Genomic DNA, 20,913 nt, shown 5'->3' on the forward strand with positions numbered 1-20,913 from the left:
GGGATGAAGGGAAAAAGAATTTGTGGGGATACAGACAGCTTTGCTGGGGAAAGCATCTCTCTGTTACCTTGAGCCGGCTGCCTCTTTTGAATTTCAGCCATGACAGTCAGCCAGCCAAAAACTAAATGAGAAAACACATCCTCTAAACGTGGTGGGTCCCCTTGTGGTAGATAATTTCGGTGGAGCTAAGCTGGAATTAAATCATCTGCCCAGCACACTGCTCTGTGCCTGGCAGCAACAGCACAGGACTGCCCACCCAAACATCCACGCAGCCCCTTGGGCACACGGAGCAGCCCACGCCGTGCCCGTCGCTATCTCTGGCACAGCTATATCTGGCCGGCAGCCGTGGGCTCTGTCCGTCTGCCTCCGCCACGGCAGCAGCACACACCACCACGGCATGACATGGCAGCCAACCCTAACAAGTGGAGCATGAGGCTGCTGCTGCTGCCAGCATGGAGAGCTTTTTCTTAAAAACAAGGGCAAAATCATGCTGATAAGAAAATTGTCCTAACAGGAACTGAGCAGGGCACTGTCAGAGGTTCCTCTCCTTAATCACAGACTGATGTCTCTTGGAGGCAGGCTGATATTCAAGCACCTTCTAAAACATGACACCTTCTAATACCAGGTTGGGGAAAAAATAAAGAAAAAAAAAAGGACAGTCTGATAAACAACTGTCCTCACTTCATCCTGCTCCCCGGCTCCAATAGAGCTGAGAGTGCTGCTATTTGAGATGGGCAGAAACTGCTGGCTTTTGTTCAGAATCTATAGTGCAGTGGGCCCCTTCCTGGGGCAGGGAAGGTGGTAAGACTGGAGTCAGGCTTGAATTTCAGACAGATCTGGACTGCCACAAAAGTCAAGAACATTTAGAGGAATTTGGCCAGACCCTTTTCTCCTCTGTAATTGATGCCTCTAGCTGTGAGATCTCTTTTTGTTGTTGCTTGGCCAGAAATCCCCCAGAAATGCCTGTACTTATGAGACTTGTGGCCAGATTGCCAGAGGCTACAGTCATTTCGGCAGTGATAGACATATCAAAAGCCAGATATTAAACTCTTCCTGATTGTGCATTGGAAACTGCCCCAAAGTTCGTTCCAAAGCAGATTTGCAGAGCCTAATATTCAACCCAAGCCTCTTGGAGCCAGCCCAACCTTTAACCTGAAGCTATAGCTTGTCTGCCTTCAGAAAAAAGAAAAAAAAAAAAAAAAAAAAAAAAGGAGCAGTTAAAACCCTAGCAGATATGTATATAAATCAATAAGAAAAAATAAACCAATAAACCAATACAGTTATCAGCAGGGCAGAGAAGTGAAATGAAAAATTCCTCTGGCTGCAGCCTCCACAATCTGGTGCTCCTGCAAAGGTGTCTTGTCTTTTTTAACAGCAAACACAGACATAAATGGCCAAGCTGCCAAGAACTGAAAAATCCAGTGTTTATGCCCATGTACCTCAACCGACACTCCTTTCATTGTCTTCTGTTTTTATGCTGATAGTGCACCAACTGTGAGATATAAAAGGTCTTTTGGGCTCTCAAACCCATCCCTCTGGGGAAAAGGACAGATCTCTACATTTTGATAACTGCTTCAATCTCTCTTATGCATTATAAAATCCCCTAACACCACAGCAGCAAAGAGCTGGGTAAAAGTGTTTTGCCTTAGCTTAATCTTAAACCCAAAACTCGCTACTTTGAAGGAGAACTTTGTGCAAAGTGCAAAGCTTAGCCTTCACCTCCTTGACACTGCCAATGTCTTCAGGAGGGTGTAAAAGACAACCCTTCTCTGGGCTGCAGCTTTGTGAAGTGAATGGAAGGGCAAGCTGCCAGGGGACACAGCCCCATGGCCTGTGCCTTGCACTTCATTCACTACCATGTGCCCACGTGCTGAGCTGGCTCTGAGAGCTGGCTGAAAATGATCCTTTTTTTTTTTTTTTTTTTAATTCCTCAGATTAGTTTTCAGCCAGCTCTGTCCTCTAATTCTTCTCTCTGTCCATAGTGGAAATCTATAAATAGGAAGAAAAGGTGGAACTAAAGGAAATCATGGGAAGGCACAGAGGTAGCAAGCCAGCGTTTTTCATCTGCAGGGCGCAGCTGATGGCTGGCGTAGTTACCCAAAATTACCCTTGCCTTTGAGTTAGAGAAACAGAGCTTGGGGGTTCATGATGGCTCTGAGGGGATGCACATGCAGGCTGCCACTGCACACATCAGGTAGACCTAAAGAGGCAGTGGCATTCACCAGCACTGTTTTGTGAATGGAGCTCTAAGCAAGGAAGCTTTCCCTCTTGCCCTCCAGTTTCTTTACTTTCAGCTGCACTGTCATTTAACCCCCTGCAATCCCTCTCCTTGCCGGGTGGCTGCATTTGCAGCCCATGGGACTTGTGGGTACCCGGCCTGGCAGCTGCTGTCTCTCTGTCATTCAGGTCTGAATATTGACACGAGTGCTTTGTAAAAGAGAGAGACTGATATCTGGTTCAGGACCCTGCAGCACAGCCAGCACAGTAGGACCACCGACTGGGGGCAACTGGGAGGAATGGAAGCCAACAGTAATTTTCACTCTGACGAGCCCCCCTTTGGCTCCTGGAGATGGGTAATGAAGGTCGGGGCTGAGCTGGGCGAGGGGGAAAACTGTGCAGTGAAAGAGCCACGGGAGAAGGCTGTAGGGGTTTTGTCTGGTTACTTTGCGCTGGGAGAAGCCCATGCTTGGCACCCTGAGGTCCCTCTCGTGCTGCTGGAGGGGATGGCCTTGAGGACGGTCCCGGGAGGGTGCCTGGGTGACGGAGTACCCCAGAATGAGCCTTATCCCCGGCAGGGCTCATCGGAGCCTCGCACGGCCCCATGCCCTCCACCCAGCCCCGTCACACCTGTAGCCTATCCCCAGAGGATGGGGTGCGATGGCTGGGTGCCATGGTCCCAGCCGCAGGACAGCCCCACCGCGACTCCCCAGGGCTGTCCCACACGTGTCCCCGTTCGCCACGCCACCCTCTGCGGTGTCACCGCCGGGCTGCTGCCGCCGGGACTGAGCACCAGCAAAAAAGGCCGGGAGAGACCAGCCCCCCTCCTTCCCCGCTCCCCCCAAACCTCAGCCCGAGGGTGACGTCATGGTGGGGGAGGGGCGGGCAGGGGGAGGGGACCCCCGCACGTCCCTGTCCCCCTGCACGCTGCGCAGCGCGGGGGCCGGGCTGGCCAGCCCCGACGGGGCGGCCCCGGGGGCGGGGGGGGTTTTGCCGTGCTGTCCCCACCCCCGGGGGGCGGCTCCTCCGTGTGCGTGTCTGTGTGTGTGTGTGTGTGCGTGTGTATGTCTGTGTGTCTGTGTCTGTGTGTCCCCTCCCGCCCCCGCAGCGCTCCCGCCTCGGGGGGACGGTCTCGGCTGCCGCCCCCATCGCCACCACACGGGGCAGGAGGAACGTGGGGAGCGGGGGGGGGGGGGGGGAGCTTCTCGGCGATTTATGGGGCGGGGGGACACGGGGAGAGCGGGTGAATCCAGCCTGTGATGCCTATAAATGGCGCTCCTCTTCCAAGGTGCACATTTATAAAAAAAAATAAATAAGAAGGGGGAAAAAAAAACCCGGTCGGTGTCATCCCCCCACGTCAGGGCCGGTGGTGGGCGTGAGGCTGTACTTCCTCCGCCCCCTCCTAATGGAGCGAACCATTCCCAGCCAGCCTTCCTCGCCCTCTCCCGCTGCCTCCCTCTTCCTCTCCTTCTCCTCTTGTCTCCCCCCCTTGTCTGCAAAGTCCTCCGCTGCTCGGAACTTGTTGGCAATGTCTATTTTTCAGCTTTCCCCCACGTTCTCCAAAGTAACTATTTAAAGATCTGCAGCCGCAAATGGTTTTACTAAATGTAGGATGGGACTTAAGTTGAACGGCAGTTATATTTCTCTGATCCTTGCTGTACAGATAGGTAAGTGGACTGCCAAATTCCGTGTCAAGTTGTGCGCACCCCAGCCCGGCTGATGCATGCAGGAGCGGAACGTCGGGATAACCCGCGCGGGGGGCCGCGGTGCGGGGCGGCGGCGGCGGGACCCCGCTCTCCGCTCCCCGCGTTCCCTTCGCGGCGGCAGCTTCGCGTTCCGGCACGCTGTCAAGGCAGGGGAGTCCGCAGGAAAGGGAGCCGGTTTCTGATTTCTCGTAAACCACTTTTGGTTTTTGTTTTTCTAAAGCGGTGCATGCTCACTCATACTTCGTTACTTATTTTCCCTCCGCCTCTTCCTTCTTTTCCCTCTTTTTCTCTCGGTCCCCACGAACAGTTGCATTTGTATCTGGTTTTCGGATGTCCCCTTCATTCCCTTTCACTTACAGTTTGGTGACTTCAGTGCTAAGAAATTTTCGTTCTCTCCCCGAGGGACAGAGAAATAAGAACGGGCACAAAATGTCTTGTGAGGGATCTAGCTGGAAAGTTTGTTTTTTTTTTTTTTTTTTCAGAAAATAAGGGGGACAAACAAAGGTCTCCCTCTGGGAGCCAGAACGTTTTCCCATTTGTAGAGCATCTTAAAACCGAAGAAATCCCATCACTGAATTAAAGGAAATAATCAATTCAAATGCAGCGATTAAACAAAAAAAAAAATTTACTTTAAAAAATCGCGGAGTCCCACCGCCCAATCATTAATTTTGTGCTTGGAGAAGAACTGTCAAAAATCGAGCAGGTCCAAAAAAATTCTATATATGCTGTTACTTAAAATAGAACAGCCTTCGTTCCATGCCGGTGTGTATTTTGTGTGCTTGTTGCTGGTTTTGTTCAATATCTTGGGGTTTTCGCTGGTTGCTTTTGTTGGTTTGCTCTCGGGTTCATTTTATACATTTCTTTCCTGATTTTTTTTTTTTTTTTTTTTTAGTTACGGACATTCAACAATCTCCAAGTTAATGACCACTTTGGTCCTATGTAGGCAAATTGTAAAGATTATCTACTGGATATGTAGATTCCCGAGCATGATCCAAAACTGGGTTTTAAAGAAAGGGGGATTAAAGCACGTCTTTTATTATCTAGAGTGTCAGGTGTGAAAAGCCCTTTGAAAATATTTTCCTGCAAAGGAATTCTGATACAAAAAAAAAAAAAAAAAAAAAAAAAAAGCTCGGCATTGCTGTTTAGAGATCCTTTTGCTCGGTCACACTCCTCTCTAGAAAACCTCTGCAGCATTTTATGGGTACCAAAGAAAGAAGAGGGGGAAAAAAAGATTTAAAAAAGGAGGGGAGAATTAGAAAGAGAGGCAAAAAGCCTTGGACATTTCCTCATCTAATAAAGGCAGGCAGGGGAAGAAATAGTGCAACGAAATGTTGACCTCTGGGAAATGTGGTTAAATGATGCAAACAAACCCCTACATTCGTATTACCATTCCATTTTAAATAAGGCTGAACTCTCCATAAGGCCAGTTTTTGTACTGTCACAGAAAGAAGGGGGAAGGCTTTATTTGGATATTGTCCTTAATTTCAATCCTTGCAATTTTTGTTTGCGTGTTCGTTCATTCATTTGGAGGAGGAAGATTTTCTTTCTGTTGTGTTTATTTGGTTCGGCCGAGGATGGATTTTATTTCAAATTTCAAAAGGCAGCTAGAGTCGCTGGGAAATGCCGTTCCCGGGCTGGCATGAGCATGAGCAGTCATTTGGAAAGTTACCCCCAAATACTGCTGCACACCGTGGGGATGGTGGCGGTGCGGTGGCTTTGCAGTACCCTGAAAGGGGACAGCTTTGAAGCTCGTGGAGGGTTTTTCGCCTCTCTGCTCCTCCTTCGGTATTTAGGGTAACCTTCCCCCCACCTCCTCCACACCTCCCCACCCCCGGAATCAGCTTCTGGTTGTCGGTGTGGGTGTTGTGAAGGGCCACTGGCTTTGCCCCATCCCCGGTAAAGGCTCGTGTGAAATGGATGCTCGGCTCGTTCCCAAAATGTCTATGCACCGGGACTTAAAAAAAAATGGGGGGGGGGTCAGCGGGGGGGGGGGGGGGGGAGGAGGATTTATTTATTTATTTATTTATTTATGATTTAGGCATAAGAGACTGGAGCTGTCCGAAATCCCTGACATTCTGGGAGATGACCGAGGTGGGGGGTGGAGTGGGCTAAGTCTCCGCGGAAAGGGACAGGAGGGATAGACCAGTCGCATGACTGGGAGAACGGGGAATGGGTTTCGGGAGGGGGCACGGTCGGTCACAAGAGGTTCCTGCGGTCCTGCTGCATTGCACATTGCTGCACACTGCTATCTTTGAATGGGGCTGCGGGGTGTGGAAGGTCGTGGCAACGGCAAGGCACAAGCGACCTAGTTCATGAGAAATCCCGTTGTCTTAAAACCAGACAGGAACCGTGTCTATCCGCTTTTGCTTTTTTCCTTTTTTTTTTTTTTTTCCTTCCTTTTTTATATATTTTTTTAAATTTATTGGCGGGCTTTGGGGCAGCTTAGAACCGGGGATACCCCGTGCGGAGGCAGCGGCACGGACAGACAGGGCCAGGCTGCCCCTCGGGGGCGAGGGATGTTTGGTTCACCACTGGTCCCAAACGTGACCCCCGCCATCCTCCCTCCCCCGGCCCCAGCCTGGGGCAGAACTGCTCTTCAAACCCCGGATTTTCAGCACAGCCCGACACTTTTTTGCGGAAATTCGTGGCAACACCCCCTCCGCTGTAGCTGCTGGAGCGAGATGGCGCGGGTTTTATAGGACATTGTTTTACCCTCAGGATGGTCTTCGGCTCTTCTCTATTTGTTTGCCTGGCTTTTTTTTTTTTTTTTTTTTTTTTTTTTTTTTTTTTTTTTTTTTCCTGTCGTAGCCAATGTCTGGAGCCTGCTGAGGGTTTGATGTGGTGGCTGGTGCTGGTGTGTGAGTGTGTGCGTCTGTGTGTGTGTGTAGAGGGGAGTGGCCACCAAGTCATGTTAGCGATGAATCAAACGGCAAGAGGAGGATTTGGGTTGAAACAGTCTCTTTTGGAGTCAGCCATTTAGCTTGTAACCGGTACCCGGCAAGGAAACACACACACACCCCGTCACAGCCGATCCCTGGGGACACGGCGCGGGAGGTGTCCCCACCCGACGCCCGATGGTGTGGGCGGCAAGGGGCTCCTCCTCAAGGGACGGGGGAAGCCCCTTCCCGCCCCCGCTGGCCGCAGCGACATCCCCCAGGCCTAGGAACACCGCGGCGTCCCCAGCTCCCGTCAGGGGCAGGAGAGCGGCCGGGAGCCAGCCCCTCGCCGTGCCCGGGTTCCTGCGCCCGCCGGGCGGCGGCGGGCATGTGCGGGATGTCGTGCGGCGGCACAGGCCCTGCCGCGGGTCCCGCGTCCCGTCCCGTCCCGTCCCGTCCCCTCTCGGGGCACGCAGGAGGAGCCCGTAACTCATTTTCTTCCCGCCTTTGCAGGCGGCTGCTCTTGTATTGGTTCCTGTTGTACTGAACCGAACTACCCTTGGCTACAGCCATCCCGAGGGATGCCTGGGCAGCGGGTTTGGGGGAGTGGGGCTCACCCCGGTCCGGTCCCCCCCTACCGCCCCGAGCAGGTCGGCACCCGCGCAGCTGTCTGCGTAATTTCGCGGTCCCTTCTTTGAGTGTCTCTATCACAGCTCTTTCTAGTGATTTTTTTATTATTATTTTTTAATTTAACTTTTTTTCCCGCTGCGCCTTGAAAGGTGTTTGCCCAGCGACCTGGGCAATAGGGAGCGTGTGCGTGTGCGTGCGCCTGCGTTTGTACGGAGAAACGCTCCTGCTGCTTCGAGGAGGAATTTTCTAACAAAGGATCAAGTCCGGGGAGAAGCAGGCAGGGCATCTTCACCTCCCCTCCTCCTCTCCCGTTAAAGAAAAAAAAAAGGGGGGGGGGGGAAGGGAAAAAAATTAATGAAATCAATACCGCAAATCCATAGACACCGAACCCTCTGGTACCAAAAAAGGAAAGGGCGAAAAGCCCCTGGCTCACCTCCTCGAGTGGCCGATGGCGATCCTGGCTCGGTCCCACCGCCCCCTCTCCTGCCCCAGATCGCGCTTTTAGCAAGGGCTGGGGGCGAGCGGGGGGAGGAGAAGGGAAGAGGCGAGTCGGGGGCGGCGGGCGGAGGGCTGGGGGCGGGGGCCGGCGGTGCTGACCTGTGCCCCTGCCCCCGCAGCGTACCTGGTGCAGGCGGTGAGAGCGGCGGGGCGGTGCGATGCGGTCTTTAGGGGCTTCTCGGATTGTTTGCTGCGGCTGGGCGATAACATGGCCAACTACCCGCAGGACCTGGACGACAAGAGAAATCTCCAAACGATCTGCGCGTAGGTGTTTCCTCTCTTCTTCGGGGCCGCGGGGGGAGAATGGGGGTCACCTGGGGCTGGGCAAGGGGGGTTATGCTTTGGGGTTGGATTCTCCGCTCCAGGGTCCCTCCAAGCTCACTGCCACGGGGACAGGCCGGGCTTGGGGAACAGCGAAGTCTGGAGGGTATTTTTACAACTTTTTTTTTTTTTTCTCTTTTTTTTTTTTTTGCCTCCGTGAATCTGAGGTGTTTTTTTTTTTTAGCTTTTTGTGTGTGTGTGTTTTGTTTTGTTTTGTTTTGTTTTGTTTTCCTTTTCCCTACTTAGCTCCTCTTTCGTATTCTTTCCCTTCCCCCGATTTGCACTGGGGTGCTGACATTAGCTGCACGGGGATCCCTTCCCTTATTGCTGCCTGTGGGACACACGCTCACCGGCGGGCTCCGGGCTCCTCCCGAGGCCGGTGCGAGGTTGCCCACCCCGGCCGGGCACAGCCGGAGCTGGGAAGGCGGCTCCTCGGAAAACAAAACGTAATTAAAAAGGGAAGAGCCCTGTCATGATATGAATCGCCCAGCGGCAGAGAGGCGGCCGTCCCAGCTCCAGCTCTCCTGCCGCCTCCATGGCCCCGGGAAAACCCATTTGCCCCCACTTTCGCCCTGCTCCTGGCACAGGGGGAACAAGAAGGAAAGGGCAACGATAAAGGGGAATAATAATAATAATAGTAATAATAAGAATAGCAATAACAACAGCAACAAAAATATTAAGAGGAGAAAAAGAGGTCGCTTTACAAAATCGTGTCCTGCACAGGGAGGAAAACACAAGCATTTTCGATATGTCTGGGAGGGAAAAGGAAAAAAACCGCCACAAACCAACAAAACAAAAAATCCCAAACCACACACAGACAAGACAAAAAAAAAAAAAAAAAAAAAAAAGCGCGGTTGCAGCACAGAGTGTTTTCCTCATTTTTCGGTGCAAAATCCCGCCATTAAAAAAAAAAAAAAAACAACCAAAAAAAGAATAATAATAAAAAAAAATTTAGAAACGAGACAGTATCTTTAGACATAAATAAGTTTGGAATAGTTTGGGGTTTTTCTTTTGCTCCGTGAAAATCAGGAAACAAAAGACATTAATTGGGAAGGTGAGAAAAAGGAAAGGAAAGGAAAGGAAAGGAAAGGAAAGGAAAGGAAAGGAAAGGAAAGGAAAGGAAAGGAAAGGAAAGGAAAGGAAAGGAAAGGAAAGGAAAGGAAAGGAAAGGAAAGGAAAGGAAAGGAAAGGAAAGGAAAGGAAAGGAAAGGAAAGGAAAGGAAAGGAAAAAGGAAAAGGAGTGTGAAGAGACCCTGTAACACTCCTCTCTCCCTACCTAGAGATTTCTGAGTCAAACACCTAAAAAGGCTGGCACCTCTCTGTAACTGCTGGGCTGTGTTTTACTTTGTGTCCCGCAACAGAAATAAATACCCAGGGGCAGCAGCGTCCTGATATGGTATCTTGTGCCCTTGAGTGCCAGACCAGATGTGATCCTGATCTCTAAAAATAACTCTTTTCCAAGAAAGACCCTTTTCCCGACCACCTCCCACCACCCGATTGCCTTCGCCCTGTGCCGGGATGTGTATTGAAAGGAGATGGTGAAAGATTTAATTTTCCTTTGGGAGATGCAATTACAGCAGAAATACTGCAGGAGAGGCACACTCTCAGACTCTGGCTTCTCAGTATCTCATTATTTATTACAAATGTAGCAAACATTGGGAGTCTACAGCCAGCTTAGAGTGCTCATAAATTAGAGGCAGTAGGACTACTTTGGAAAAAAAAAAAAAAAAGAAAAGAAAGAAAATCAAGACCCCGTTTCGCAGACGTCTGCCTTGAGGCATGGGGGAAATCGAAGGCAGAGGGAAGATTCGGGATGATTTTTGATAACTCAGACATGGAGAGGAAAGATCCTCCAGTATCCTCCCTATGCAGCCCCTATGGGACACGGGTGCCTGCCCCGGCGACAAACGCCGGTCCAGTCCCCGTGAAGAAAGGAATTGGGAAAAAAAAAAAAAAAAAAAAAAGGAAAATTTGTGCGAATAGCTGGAAATTATCCTAGGAAAGCGAATCTCTTCCCTGCCTATAAACGCCTGGCCACGGATCAAGAGTCGCTCCCGCTGCCCTGCTGCGGGTCGGTGCGAGGCACCCAGAAGAGGGAAGATGCTCCTTCTTCCTTCTCTTACCCTTCCTGCTTCTCCTACTCTTCCTCCTTGAACTTTTCCTGTAATAAGGGCCTTTTCCCGCCCCGGGGAATCCCTCCCGAGGGTTTCTACACGCCACACTCGCAAGGGTGCCTTTCCCACCCCCATCTGCCCGCTCCCACCGGTGACGAGAAACCCTCGGGACGAGCCCGCGGGCTCCTGAGCTGGCTCCTGGCAGCCAAGGGGGGCATGTGCCCTCCTCCCGTCGGGCAAAGACCCCTCTGCCAGAGACCCAGCACAGCAATTTTTGCAGCACCCTGACAGGGCTGGTGCCGAAGGCGGGGTTGGGGTTGGGGGGGACCCCCGAATCCTCAGCCAGCGGCTCCTCCCCGCCGGCCCAGCCTCCCTTTTAGGCATGCCCGGCTGGCTCCGCCGGCGGGAGGAGGGGGCGGCGGGCCCGAGGGGCGGGCCCCCCCGGGAAGGTGGGCGCGTGCCTGTTTTGACGCCGGCTGCTCTCCCTTCCTGCAGGTACTGGGATGATTTCCACGCCTGCACCCTCACAGCGCTCACCGATTGCCAGGAAGGAGCGACAGACCTCTGGGAGAAATTGAGACGGGAATCCAAAAACCTCGATTTCCAAGGCAGCTTATTTGAACTGTGCGGAGGCGGCAGCGGCGCGGCACCGTCCCTCCTCCCGCCGGCCTTGCCCCTGCTCCTGGCGGCTCTGTGGGCCGCCCTAGTGACCTGGCTGCCTTTCTAGGGGGCGAGCACACTCACACCCACACCCTCTCCATGTGCTGGATCTATAGAGGAAGTGTCCATCCGTTGCTTTGGGGACGTTGTGCTTTTCTGTGGTTGATGATGATGATGATGGTGGTGGTGGCTGATGATGGTGAAACACCCATGTAGGACTGTGGAAGCGTTCTCCCTTTTTTTTTTTTTTTTTCCTTTTTTTTTTGTGTTTTATTTGCCAAAACTTACCAAACAGGCAGCAGCGCGCAGCCCAAATCGGACCTCAGCTTTACTATCGCTTCGAATCAAAAATAGAGAAAAATATAAAGAAACTAACTCGAGCCCTCGTTGTGCAAACGCAATCTCAGGAACGGCTCTGGGCCACCTACTGCTAAGGCTGTAACCGGCCGGGTACCTCCCGGCGAGCCACGGGCTCCGCTAAAAATGTGGCAGTGTGCGAGGCGAGAACAAAAACCGCAGACAGGAAAAGGCACTGGCGAGAAATCCAAGGTAGATGTCCACGTGTGAAGCATATGGTGAATAATTCACAATCTCTCATCTTTCCTCCACAGTCGCTTGTTTTTTTTGGTCATTCCACTGGAAAAAAATTAAAAATAAATAAAAAAGAACATTTTTCCTCAAGGGGAAAAGAGAGCGAGAGAGGGAGAGAAAGAGAGGGAAACGAGCAGCTAAGGAAGGAAGGAGCAAGAGAAAGAAAGACGTGTCTAAATGCCCGGAGGAAGGAAGGAATGCTGCTAACACCTCTGAGTTTACCTTTACTTGCTGTTTGAAGGCATCTTTCCGAATTCACTGCCTTTAATTTTTTCCTCCTCTTTGTTTTAGATGTTACACATAACAGCAAAATACCTGAATATCCAACCGTAGAGATCACAAAAAGGGGGCTTAAATGTAAACCTAAAGGAAAAAAAATAACAACAGCAAAATGATTTTGGAAAAAAAAAAAAGAGCCTTGATTTTAAAAGAGAAGAAAAATGTAATTTAAACAAAAGTTTATTATAAAGTCAATTCAGCAAAAAATAACAAAAAAAGATTTGCTACAAAGTATAGACAGAAGTATAAAATAAAAATTATTGTTTGAAATGAGGGTGTCGTCCTTTTTATAAAATATGCCTAGAGTATCTTGGAAAGGACAGGTCTTTTAAGGCAAGGAAGTCTAAATCTTGAACCCATCCCTTGACGAACACGGCAATTTCAGTTCAAACAAGGACAGGGTGCCTGAATCGCTTAGTCGAAGCCTTTCTCTCTCTCTCTTTTTTTTTTTTTTTCCTTCCCTTTCCTTTGCTCCTTAAAAATATGCTGTAAATCCCCCCACCCTCCTCCTCCTCCTCCCGAAGCCGCGAACCGCAGCACCCCCGTTTTCGCGGCCGCCCGGGACTGGCGCAGAGAGCCCCGCGCAGCGGCGGGGGCGGGCGGCGCGGCTCTCCCGCGGGCACGGAGCGGTGCCGAGGCCCGGCGGAGGGAAGGCAGCAACCACCATTAAGGAGGAGGCTGCGGAGCCGGAGCCGGGGCGCGGAGGAGCCCTTTCATAATTAATAAGGCAGCTCAGCCGAAGGAGCAAGGAGAAGGGGGGACGGGGTATTGATTTCGCAGCAGAAGCTGCTCTAACCTCGGCTATTTATAGACGCCTGATGCCTTTATAAAGAAATACACATCAAATAGTGAACACGTCCTTTTTCCTTATAAGAGGAGAGCCCAGCTGGCGATCGGGGGTGGGTGGGTGAGTGGGTGATGGGGAGGTAGGGACCACGAACTGGTGCGAGATGATTTATTCCGTTGGGGAGCCGTTGCCTGTGCGATAGCTCTCCTTTGCCAATGTGTAGGGTGGCAGAGTCTCTCCTTCGCCCCCTCTCCCTGCTCCCTCCTTTCCCAAGGTCCGTAATGCAATGTGTAAGCAATAGCAAATGTAACAGTTCATAAATCAAACAGTGGGTCGCAAGCCAATCTGCATTTCCCAAACGGATTGAATCCCAGCAACGAATGTGCTCAGGAACTGGAGCCAGGCGCCTTTACCACTGGAAGCAATGTTGATTTTTTAATGATAAAATACATTATGTGTGTGTTGGGGGGGCTTTGCAGAGCTCAGTCTCGCTTCGGCAGACACAGGTCTGCTTGAATTTCGTTTTACTTTGGCCTCCCTCTAGATTCAATCCCCACCACCACCAAAGAAAAAGGAAAACCCTGGAGAGCAGAGCTTTGTTTAAATGGTTTGGGTTATTTTCCCTCCCCACAGAGGATCTAGATCTAAATTGATTTTTCTGTGCACATCTCTGTATTCATGAGGTCAGGCGCTGCTGTTACGGTTTCCTGTAGCACAAAATGCTACAGGAATTTTGTATGATGCCGAGGAGAGAGGGGAGAGGAAGCCCTTGCTAGGGTGTCAGGGGCTCCGCAGCTTGCTGTCTGCGCCGGCTGGGCGCCGGGGATCCCCTCCGGCGGCCGGCAACGCGCCCCGCTCCGCCCCGGAGTGCCCGGGAGCCGGTCCCGCCCGCTGCCGGCATCCCCCGGCTCGGCTTCGGGCGTGCTCCTGCCGCCGCCCCCGCCTTCCCGGCTGCTGGACCGTGCCCGTCCGTCGGAGGACGATGGAAGGGAGCCTACCAGCTTTCCCTCACCCCACAGAAGAAAGCTGAAACGCCCTAAAAAGGGGGCGAGCTCCAGCTCATTAGCGGACTCGAGTTATCTTCGTGTGAAGTTCAATTACTAATGAATGATCTCTCCGTAATTAGCACATCCCCCAGTTGACCCTCCGTTGAGGAGAATAATAAACGGTGGCAAACCAGTGAAAAACAGCGGAGAGGATGGGGAGGGTGCACGGTGGTCGCCCCTTTCCTCCCTTCTGTCTCCTCCTGGACTCTGCTGTTTGGGGCTAATAATTGTCGGGCGCTCATCCCCGGGGCACAGGCCGGCCACCGGGCCTGCCGAGCTACCTGGGATGCACTAACCTGCATTGCACCCCGGGATTTCCCGCACAGGCGGCAGGGACGGCAGCAAATCCCGGTCCCGCGGGCTCAGCTCGCCCTGGACAAACTGGCAAGCGAGGCTCTTCCCGCCGGCAGGTCCGTGATTTTTTTTCGGGGAGCACGAGCAATCAACAAACTCCCCCTTCCCTCCCGCCTCTTCATTTTATAAGAGTCCCCGAGTGTGCAAGGCGTTGGTTGCTCCCTTTCCTGCTCCTTTCAAGGACCATTTCTGAAGCCTGAGTGCAATGGTCGATTTTATGTATTTAATTTTCTCGACCACAGGGATAGATGGCTGCTCTGCCTTGCCATGTTGTGTGGGCAAGGAAACACGAGCCCTCCGCCAAGTCCCAGAAAAGGACTGAGTGTACTGGACTTGCCTCCTGCCGCCTTGCACCTGTAGGGTTTGTAAAGGTTCCGGGAAAGGCTGGGCTGTCTCTTGCCAGGCTGGTCCCACTGCCCCAGGCAGCGGCTGCTGTAGCAAGAGCTGGAAGAGGTTCAAGCCTCTAACATCCCTTCTTAACTCCCGTGAGCTGGTGAACTGGAGAGGGAAAAAATGCAACAGAAGAGTGTTTAAACCTTGACAGTGACCACAGTAAATTATCTCTTGCTTAAAAGAAAATGCGCACACACGAACGCATAAAGGGGGAAAAAAAAAACCAACAAAACAAAACATAAATGCAGATCAATAGGGAAAAAACCCGCAGCTGAAACAAAAGACAAGCCAGTGCATTTCTAGCTGGCTGGATAATCAGGAAGAGTTGCAGCCATTGCGGCTCTGCCTGCCCTAATTCCTATTCCCAGCTCCGACTGAGCAACCGCAGCCCCGCAGTCCCCGGAGGGCTGCAGAGCGCTGGCTCCTTCTTCCCCGGCAGCGCTGAATGCACCCGTGCTTGGCCTGCGGCTGCTCTCCTGCTGCCTGCCTCCCTCCCCCTTTTAACAGCCTGGCTGAGCCCTGCAGGGAGAGCTGCACCTTGGCCCGGCTCGGGCTGCCCTCCGACACAGCGAGACCCTGCCAGCACTGGGCTGAGGTGCTGGCGGTCGATTATTTTTGCTTTAAGGAAAAAAAACCCAAACCTTTTCCCATCTGTTCAAAGGCTGTAACAGGGAGATGGAGTGGGCCTGTGCTGGGAGCAAAAGCTTGAGCCAGGACACACAAAACTAAGGAAAAATCTGTCTGAGTGGTAGTGAGAGCAAACTGGTTGGTGCTTATGGGGGGAGCAGGGAGGCATGGTACGAAAGTAAGGTGCAGTATCCATTTCTGACAGGACTCTTTGGTGCCTATATCTACATCTCAGGGGAAGCAGCCAGTTACTGATGGTCCTTGGCTCATTTGCACAGTCTAGGGATGAATGGATCAGTAGCTCTTACAGCCCTCTTCCTCTCCAGGGTCCTTTTAAAATCTATGCAGTTGCTGTCCTGCCCAGTAAGTTCTGTGAAGGACTGACAACCTAAGGAGAAAGAGAACAGTTCAGCCTTTCTATTCACCAAGCAGATTCATTAATGACTAGTGCCATTAGGTGGAATACAGTAGTGCCTGAAGGCCCCAATTAAAGGAAAAGTGAGCTTGTTAAATCCAGAAAGCCAGATTCTCCCTCTGATATTCCTACCTGATGCAGAGGTGGTGCCTCCAGGGTGGGCAGCAGGAATAGCCCTGGCTTTCTATGTGAGCAGCCTCTGTTCCTTCCCCCCTCCCTCCTCCACCTCTTCCCTCTCCCCTGCTTTAGCTGCAGATCCTGCTTACAGGGTGCTGCAGAGCAAGGCTGTTGCAGGAGTTGGCTGGCAGGACTTGCAGGAGGAGGTGTCAAATCAGCTTATTCTTCTGAGCCACTTCATTCTTCATCACGAGTGGGTTTGGGTGGGCTTTTTTTGGTTTAGGTTTTGGGTTTTTTTGGGCAGGGTTGAGAGCAGGCAAAGTGGTGGGGATTGCAGAGGAGTCTTATGAAATCAGATGTGGTTTTAGATGTCTGAAAGAGTTTCTTTAGGCTAAAGGCAGCCGAAGATCAATTGCACTGTTGGCAACTGTGCTTCCAGGTGGTTGGAGCCTCTCTTGAGGGACAGTTTCAACCCAGGGCCCATTGCAATGGTAGTACAGGAAAGGGCTTTCATTTGCTTTTGGGCTAAGGACCTTCTGCTGCCTAGTTCCACAGTGAGAAGAGAAACTGGAGATGATGTGGGAGAGTGACAACAGCATTATTACTGGTGAGTTACTGGCTGTTCCTTTCCCCTCAAATCCCCATGGTGGGTCTGTGTTTGAAGATTTTGCTTAAAGCCCTATGCTCCTGAACTATGGGTTTGCTAACAAATGGGCAGACTTTGCCTTTTAGGAGGTACTGAAGAAATAGGTTGAAATGGATCAAATTCTCAGAAACCCAGCCTGTGGCTTGTGCCTTAGCTTTTTAGGCTGTATTGTATGTTTTATATTGTTTCTTTGTTTGCTTATTTCCAAAGCTGATATGAAGAAAAGATGGAAACAGCCTCCGGAAGGTCAAGGTGAGACTGACCAACACCTGATTGCTGGTATTCACCAGCAGTAATAAATTCCTGATCACAGGTGCTGGAAGTCTCTTCAGAGAAACAACATTGCTGCAGGGGACAAACAACTAGTCCTGACCTTCTTTATACAGCCATTCTCTGGGAAAAAGTATCCCCTGAAGTCAATGTGGATTCTGTCTAGGTAAGGATTTTGAATGCTCAGTTTTACCTCAGATGGGAATGTTATCCCAATATGAACTCCAGGTTCACGGTACCAAAACACAAAGATCTTTGTGTGTGCATTGTGCTTTGCACCTCCACATTTCTTGTCCACTATATCAATTTATTAAGGACTGTGAAAAGCTTACTCGATCTGTCAAGCATCAGTGATCAAATCTGCAGGGCACCTTTTTTTTTTTTTTTTTTTTTGCCAGGAAGCAGCCTCAAGAGTGGATGGGCAGTGCATCCTTTAATAGCACTTTAATACCAGCAATTTCTTTAACACTTTGGAAACTATTGGATATTCAAACTGATACTCCCTAAGGCAGCGAACGAAAACCTCAGAACCTCAGTCAACCAAAGTAAAAACCAAGTAACCAACCAAAAAAAAAATTAGTAACCATAAGAAAGAAAAAAATCACTGATAGTGATAGGAGTTGTTTTAATCAGATTTATCCCATCTTAAACCATCTATTTTGCTGCAGTCATTGTCAGTAAGTTTCCTTCAGATACAGCTATGTACATGGTCTAATTCTGCCAAATGCACCTCTTCAAGAGTCAAACCATGTGTCTAGTACAGTCTCTCTTTGTCAGGGCTTCTAATTGTAGTACTTCTGACAATAGTAGTACCTTAAGTACAAGAAGTTTTGCAGTAAATGGTCAGTTTGGTACTTATGCTTCTCTTAATGCATTTTATTTTGACTGGGTAGTGTAAGAGGTCTTATCCATTCCTGTGCTCCCCTGGGGCACTTTCAATTTTCCAGTCCTCTGGCACAAGCTGCCTTTTGCAAAGGAATGATTCCTGTAAAGGCACTGCCTCATTTTGTTTCCCATATTCTGAGAAATCCTTAAATTATGTTGTCAGATGAAAAATCCAGAACATATTTTGTTAGCATGGAACATTGGTCACATTAGTCTCGCAATGCCTCATTGAAGGATCCAATATGTCAGAAAATTGTCCTAAGCTTTGCTGTTTATTGAGGCTTAATAGGTGCCCTTGTCACTTTTACTAGAACCATGATGCAATACTTGTTTTTTTTTCCTGTTGCCAAGACATTTCACTTGATTTCCTTCACTGTTACTCCTAGTGTCTGTAAAATGGGAGTAGCACTTTCAAATCTTTGACATTGTGAAAAATGCTATATGAGGAGATAGCCTTTATTAATTAGAAAAATTTTATCTTTTAGCTTTCATCAGAAGAAAAATGCCCGGACTGAAATGACAACAACAAATAATAGGTAAAGGATGCTCCCCTGTTGCTTCACAGATCTGTTATGTAACAGAAACCATTCAGCCCTGGGTGCAGGAGAGTTGTGGTTCACATCCCTCTCTGAAGAAGCCTCATCTTAAAGAAGGTGGTAGCAGCCCAACTTCATGCAGGTGCAATTTCAGGCTGTGAATTTCAACCTGTGCCCTCGGCTCGACTGTTGACGGGCAAAATCCCCGTCCATTTTCAGTCATGTCACTCACTACTCACAAGCCCCCTGTTTTGCTGTGCATCAAAAGTTTATTTAACTACCTTCCCTCCATTTCTTTTAGGTGCTGGTGATTTGCACTCTCTCTACCTAAATCAGATATCTGGCACATCAATACTTAGAAGGCTTAGGAGAAGAAGAAAACATCAATATTTCACTGAACAAAAAAAGTTGCACAACTCCCCAGTCTTTATTTTAATGTCAGCTGTTAGTTCATAGTTTTTCTTTTTTTTTCTGTAAGATGATTGATTTCCACTGCTTTTTGAATCCCACCTGTGCAAATAGCTTGTTTTTCTCCCTAGCAAGTGTTAACAAGGAACTGCGAGGGTTTTGCTCAGGCTCAGTAGTCAGGCAGTCCTGGGGTGCCTGACTTCTAGGAAAAGCCACAGCAGGAACAAATGAGAGCCAGCCTACGCACCAGGCACAGCTTTTGCTGGTCCTCAGCCTATGTTCCAGCTCACACTGATGGTGAATGAATCGCCGTTAGCAACTGCAACGCAGACCAACGCCAGGAGGACAGATCCGGACGAGCTGGATGCTTCATCATGGAGCTGCCCTTAGAAAGGATGGCCCATTATAAGGCAGCTTCACCCTCCTCAACAGAGCCCACGGCAATTTAGGACTTGCTCTGCTCTAGTCTGTGCAATTTCATCCTTTGTGTGAACCAGATCATGCAACTGGGGGCACCGGAGTCACAGGGAAGTCGAGTTCCACACGAGGGCTGGCATGAGAAGGAGCAGCAATTAGCTCTAAATTCACTCTTACCAGCATGTCATTTCTGTGCTCTTCCCTGCTGCTCTGCAACTGGAAGCCTTGTGCTCTAGAAGAAGGGGAGAAGAACATTTTGCTCATGCTCATATTAATCAAGTCATCTTGTGAGCTGCTGAATCTGTGAAATTGTATCTCCCATGGAGTTCAGTGGTAATGACTGTCTTCGATGTGGACTCTCTGGTGTCTAATAATACAGTTATATTTCTGCAGTGGATGCACTCCCAGCATTTTTTCTCCTCTGCCTGCCTACTTCCACAGCACTTGTAGGCAGCTCAAACCTTTGAGACTTCTATCCCCTGTCAAGTTTGATCAAACTCAGTTCACAGGCTCAAAAATTATTTAGGAGGGACCGACTGGCACTTGCATAGACAGTGTGATCTCATAAGCTTCCTTTCCTTGGGAAACTAGGCTACCAACCTAGCAACGGGGTGAAAAAAAAGCCATCCTGCTAGCAAAGAGGACCTAAACACCAGGAGGAAAGAGGGGAGGTGGGAGAGGAAAGTAAAGCTATTTTGAAGGGCAAAAAATTGCTGCCTGGTGGCTGCAGAGCTCTCACACACTTAAAGGGCCAGCCTTGGAGATACATGCTGGAGAAAATATTCTCCACGAGATGGAAAGTTTTCTCATGAAAATTGGTAAGGGAAAGAGATGACCTGGATTCATCTCACCACCTGGCATGCTGAATGGATATCTCTATGGCAAGGATTGTCTCTGGTGACACTCGTTCCTCCCTGTGGATTAGAAGAAGACACAGACACAATTAGCATGCAACCTGTATGCCTGCAGCATCTAAAGCGAGGTGTGTTCTGTCCCAAAGGGAATTATCTTCTTCCCACTCTCTCCTTCAGACCAAAGTTTTCCATGGTGCTGCTGCAGGGTTTGTTACTTCATGTACTACATTTGTATTTTAGAAAAGCTGCTGTGTGTCTTAAGAGCTGCAGATGTATGCATGGTTTTACTGGGCATTTATTATCACGTATCCTCTTTGCACTGAAACCTTTCCTGTCCTTGTATCTTACGGAATAAAATTCTTTAAGTGAGCTTTAATGGTTCTATGATTCTACTTTACAAATTAGGGAGCTGTCATCCCACTTCTATTTGCTATCATACAATGTTTGAGGCTGTCAAAAGTGTTACAGTGCATACTCACGTAAATTGATATTTAATTTCAGTAATTACAATGTCACTAATTGTGTTTTTGCACCTGATGCAATTACTCACATTCATCTATTGAGATCTTCTTTGTTCTTTCTGTATTTAGGCATTCCCTTATTCTTTAATATTCCCTGCCTGTGGCAGATCATACAAACAATGAAACTTGGAAATAAAAGATCAGACCTTCCCATCAATTTCTGTGTGCCAGATGAATGGGATAGTTTGGAACTCTGTGTGTACCTGGAGTGCAGGATATGCTCAAAATCCCATTGACTATTTTTATGTAATTTCTATGAGGTTTAGAGGGGGTCTGATTATCCAAATATTGCACAGTGCAATTGTTTGTACTGGCCTACTCCTAAAAGTTTTCTAATTTTTAGGGGGCTTTTTTGCTTGTAGCCTTTCATTTGAAATTACTCCAGGGCTGCTGTGGCAGCCCCTTTCATCTGGCCCTTTCACCAGCGCTCTTTTCCTCACAGCCTTCCAGGGGTGAACTTTTTATGCCATATTCCCTGAGAAAAGGCTTCCTATACCTCAGCCTGTGCTCTTCTCTACCTTTTCATCACATTGCTGTCAAGTTATAATTCATATCATTCAGCACTCAAGTTCCCACACTCTGTCCACTTGATGCCTTCTAGATTCATGAGTACCTATTACATATAAAGAGTATATAGTGGTAATTTTAATATAGGATAGGTAATACCTGATGAAAAATGCATACAAGGCGTATCAGCCAATTAGTGTGCAACATTTGTACTTAATCAAGCATAATCCAGCCAGTG

General features: G+C 49.5%; 1 protein-coding gene and 1 long non-coding RNA gene across 2 annotated transcripts; both read left to right on the forward strand.

Annotated features, from left to right (window-relative positions):
• Positions 1 to 3,467: 3,467 nt before the first annotated feature.
• NRN1 (neuritin 1) lies at positions 3,468 to 12,162 on the forward strand. The gene is made up of 3 exons (XM_053994023.1): positions 3,468 to 3,884; positions 8,047 to 8,191; positions 10,858 to 12,162. Exons 1-3 carry the CDS (start codon positions 3,830 to 3,832, stop codon positions 11,087 to 11,089), a joined length of 432 nt encoding a protein of 143 aa, XP_053849998.1. The 5' UTR covers positions 3,468 to 3,829; the 3' UTR covers positions 11,090 to 12,162.
• Positions 12,163 to 15,963: 3,801 nt separating this feature from the next.
• On the forward strand, positions 15,964 to 20,023 carry LOC128816417 (uncharacterized). The gene is made up of 4 exons (XR_008439899.1): positions 15,964 to 16,238; positions 16,488 to 16,713; positions 17,918 to 17,968; positions 18,270 to 20,023. It is a non-coding gene; the product is annotated as an uncharacterized LOC128816417 (long non-coding RNA).
• Positions 20,024 to 20,913: the final 890 nt, after the last annotated feature.

Source organism: Vidua macroura, chromosome 1 (genome assembly GCF_024509145.1).
Source record: "Vidua macroura isolate BioBank_ID:100142 chromosome 1, ASM2450914v1, whole genome shotgun sequence".
Lineage (NCBI taxonomy): Eukaryota > Metazoa > Chordata > Aves > Passeriformes > Viduidae > Vidua > Vidua macroura.

What these genes read in the sequence shown, in the direction of transcription:
- NRN1 (XM_053994023.1), top strand. Translation starts at nt 3,830, where the DNA reads ATGGGACTTAAGTTGAACGGCAGTTATATTTCTCTGATCCTTGCTGTA. An exon ending in GATCCTTGCTGTACAGATAG is followed by an intron (nt 3,885 to 8,046) that starts GTAAGTGGACTG and finishes CTGCCCCCGCAG; the next exon opens with CGTACCTGGTGCAGGCGGTG. An exon ending in AATCTCCAAACGATCTGCGC is followed by an intron (nt 8,192 to 10,857) that starts GTAGGTGTTTCC and finishes CCCTTCCTGCAG; the next exon opens with GTACTGGGATGATTTCCACG.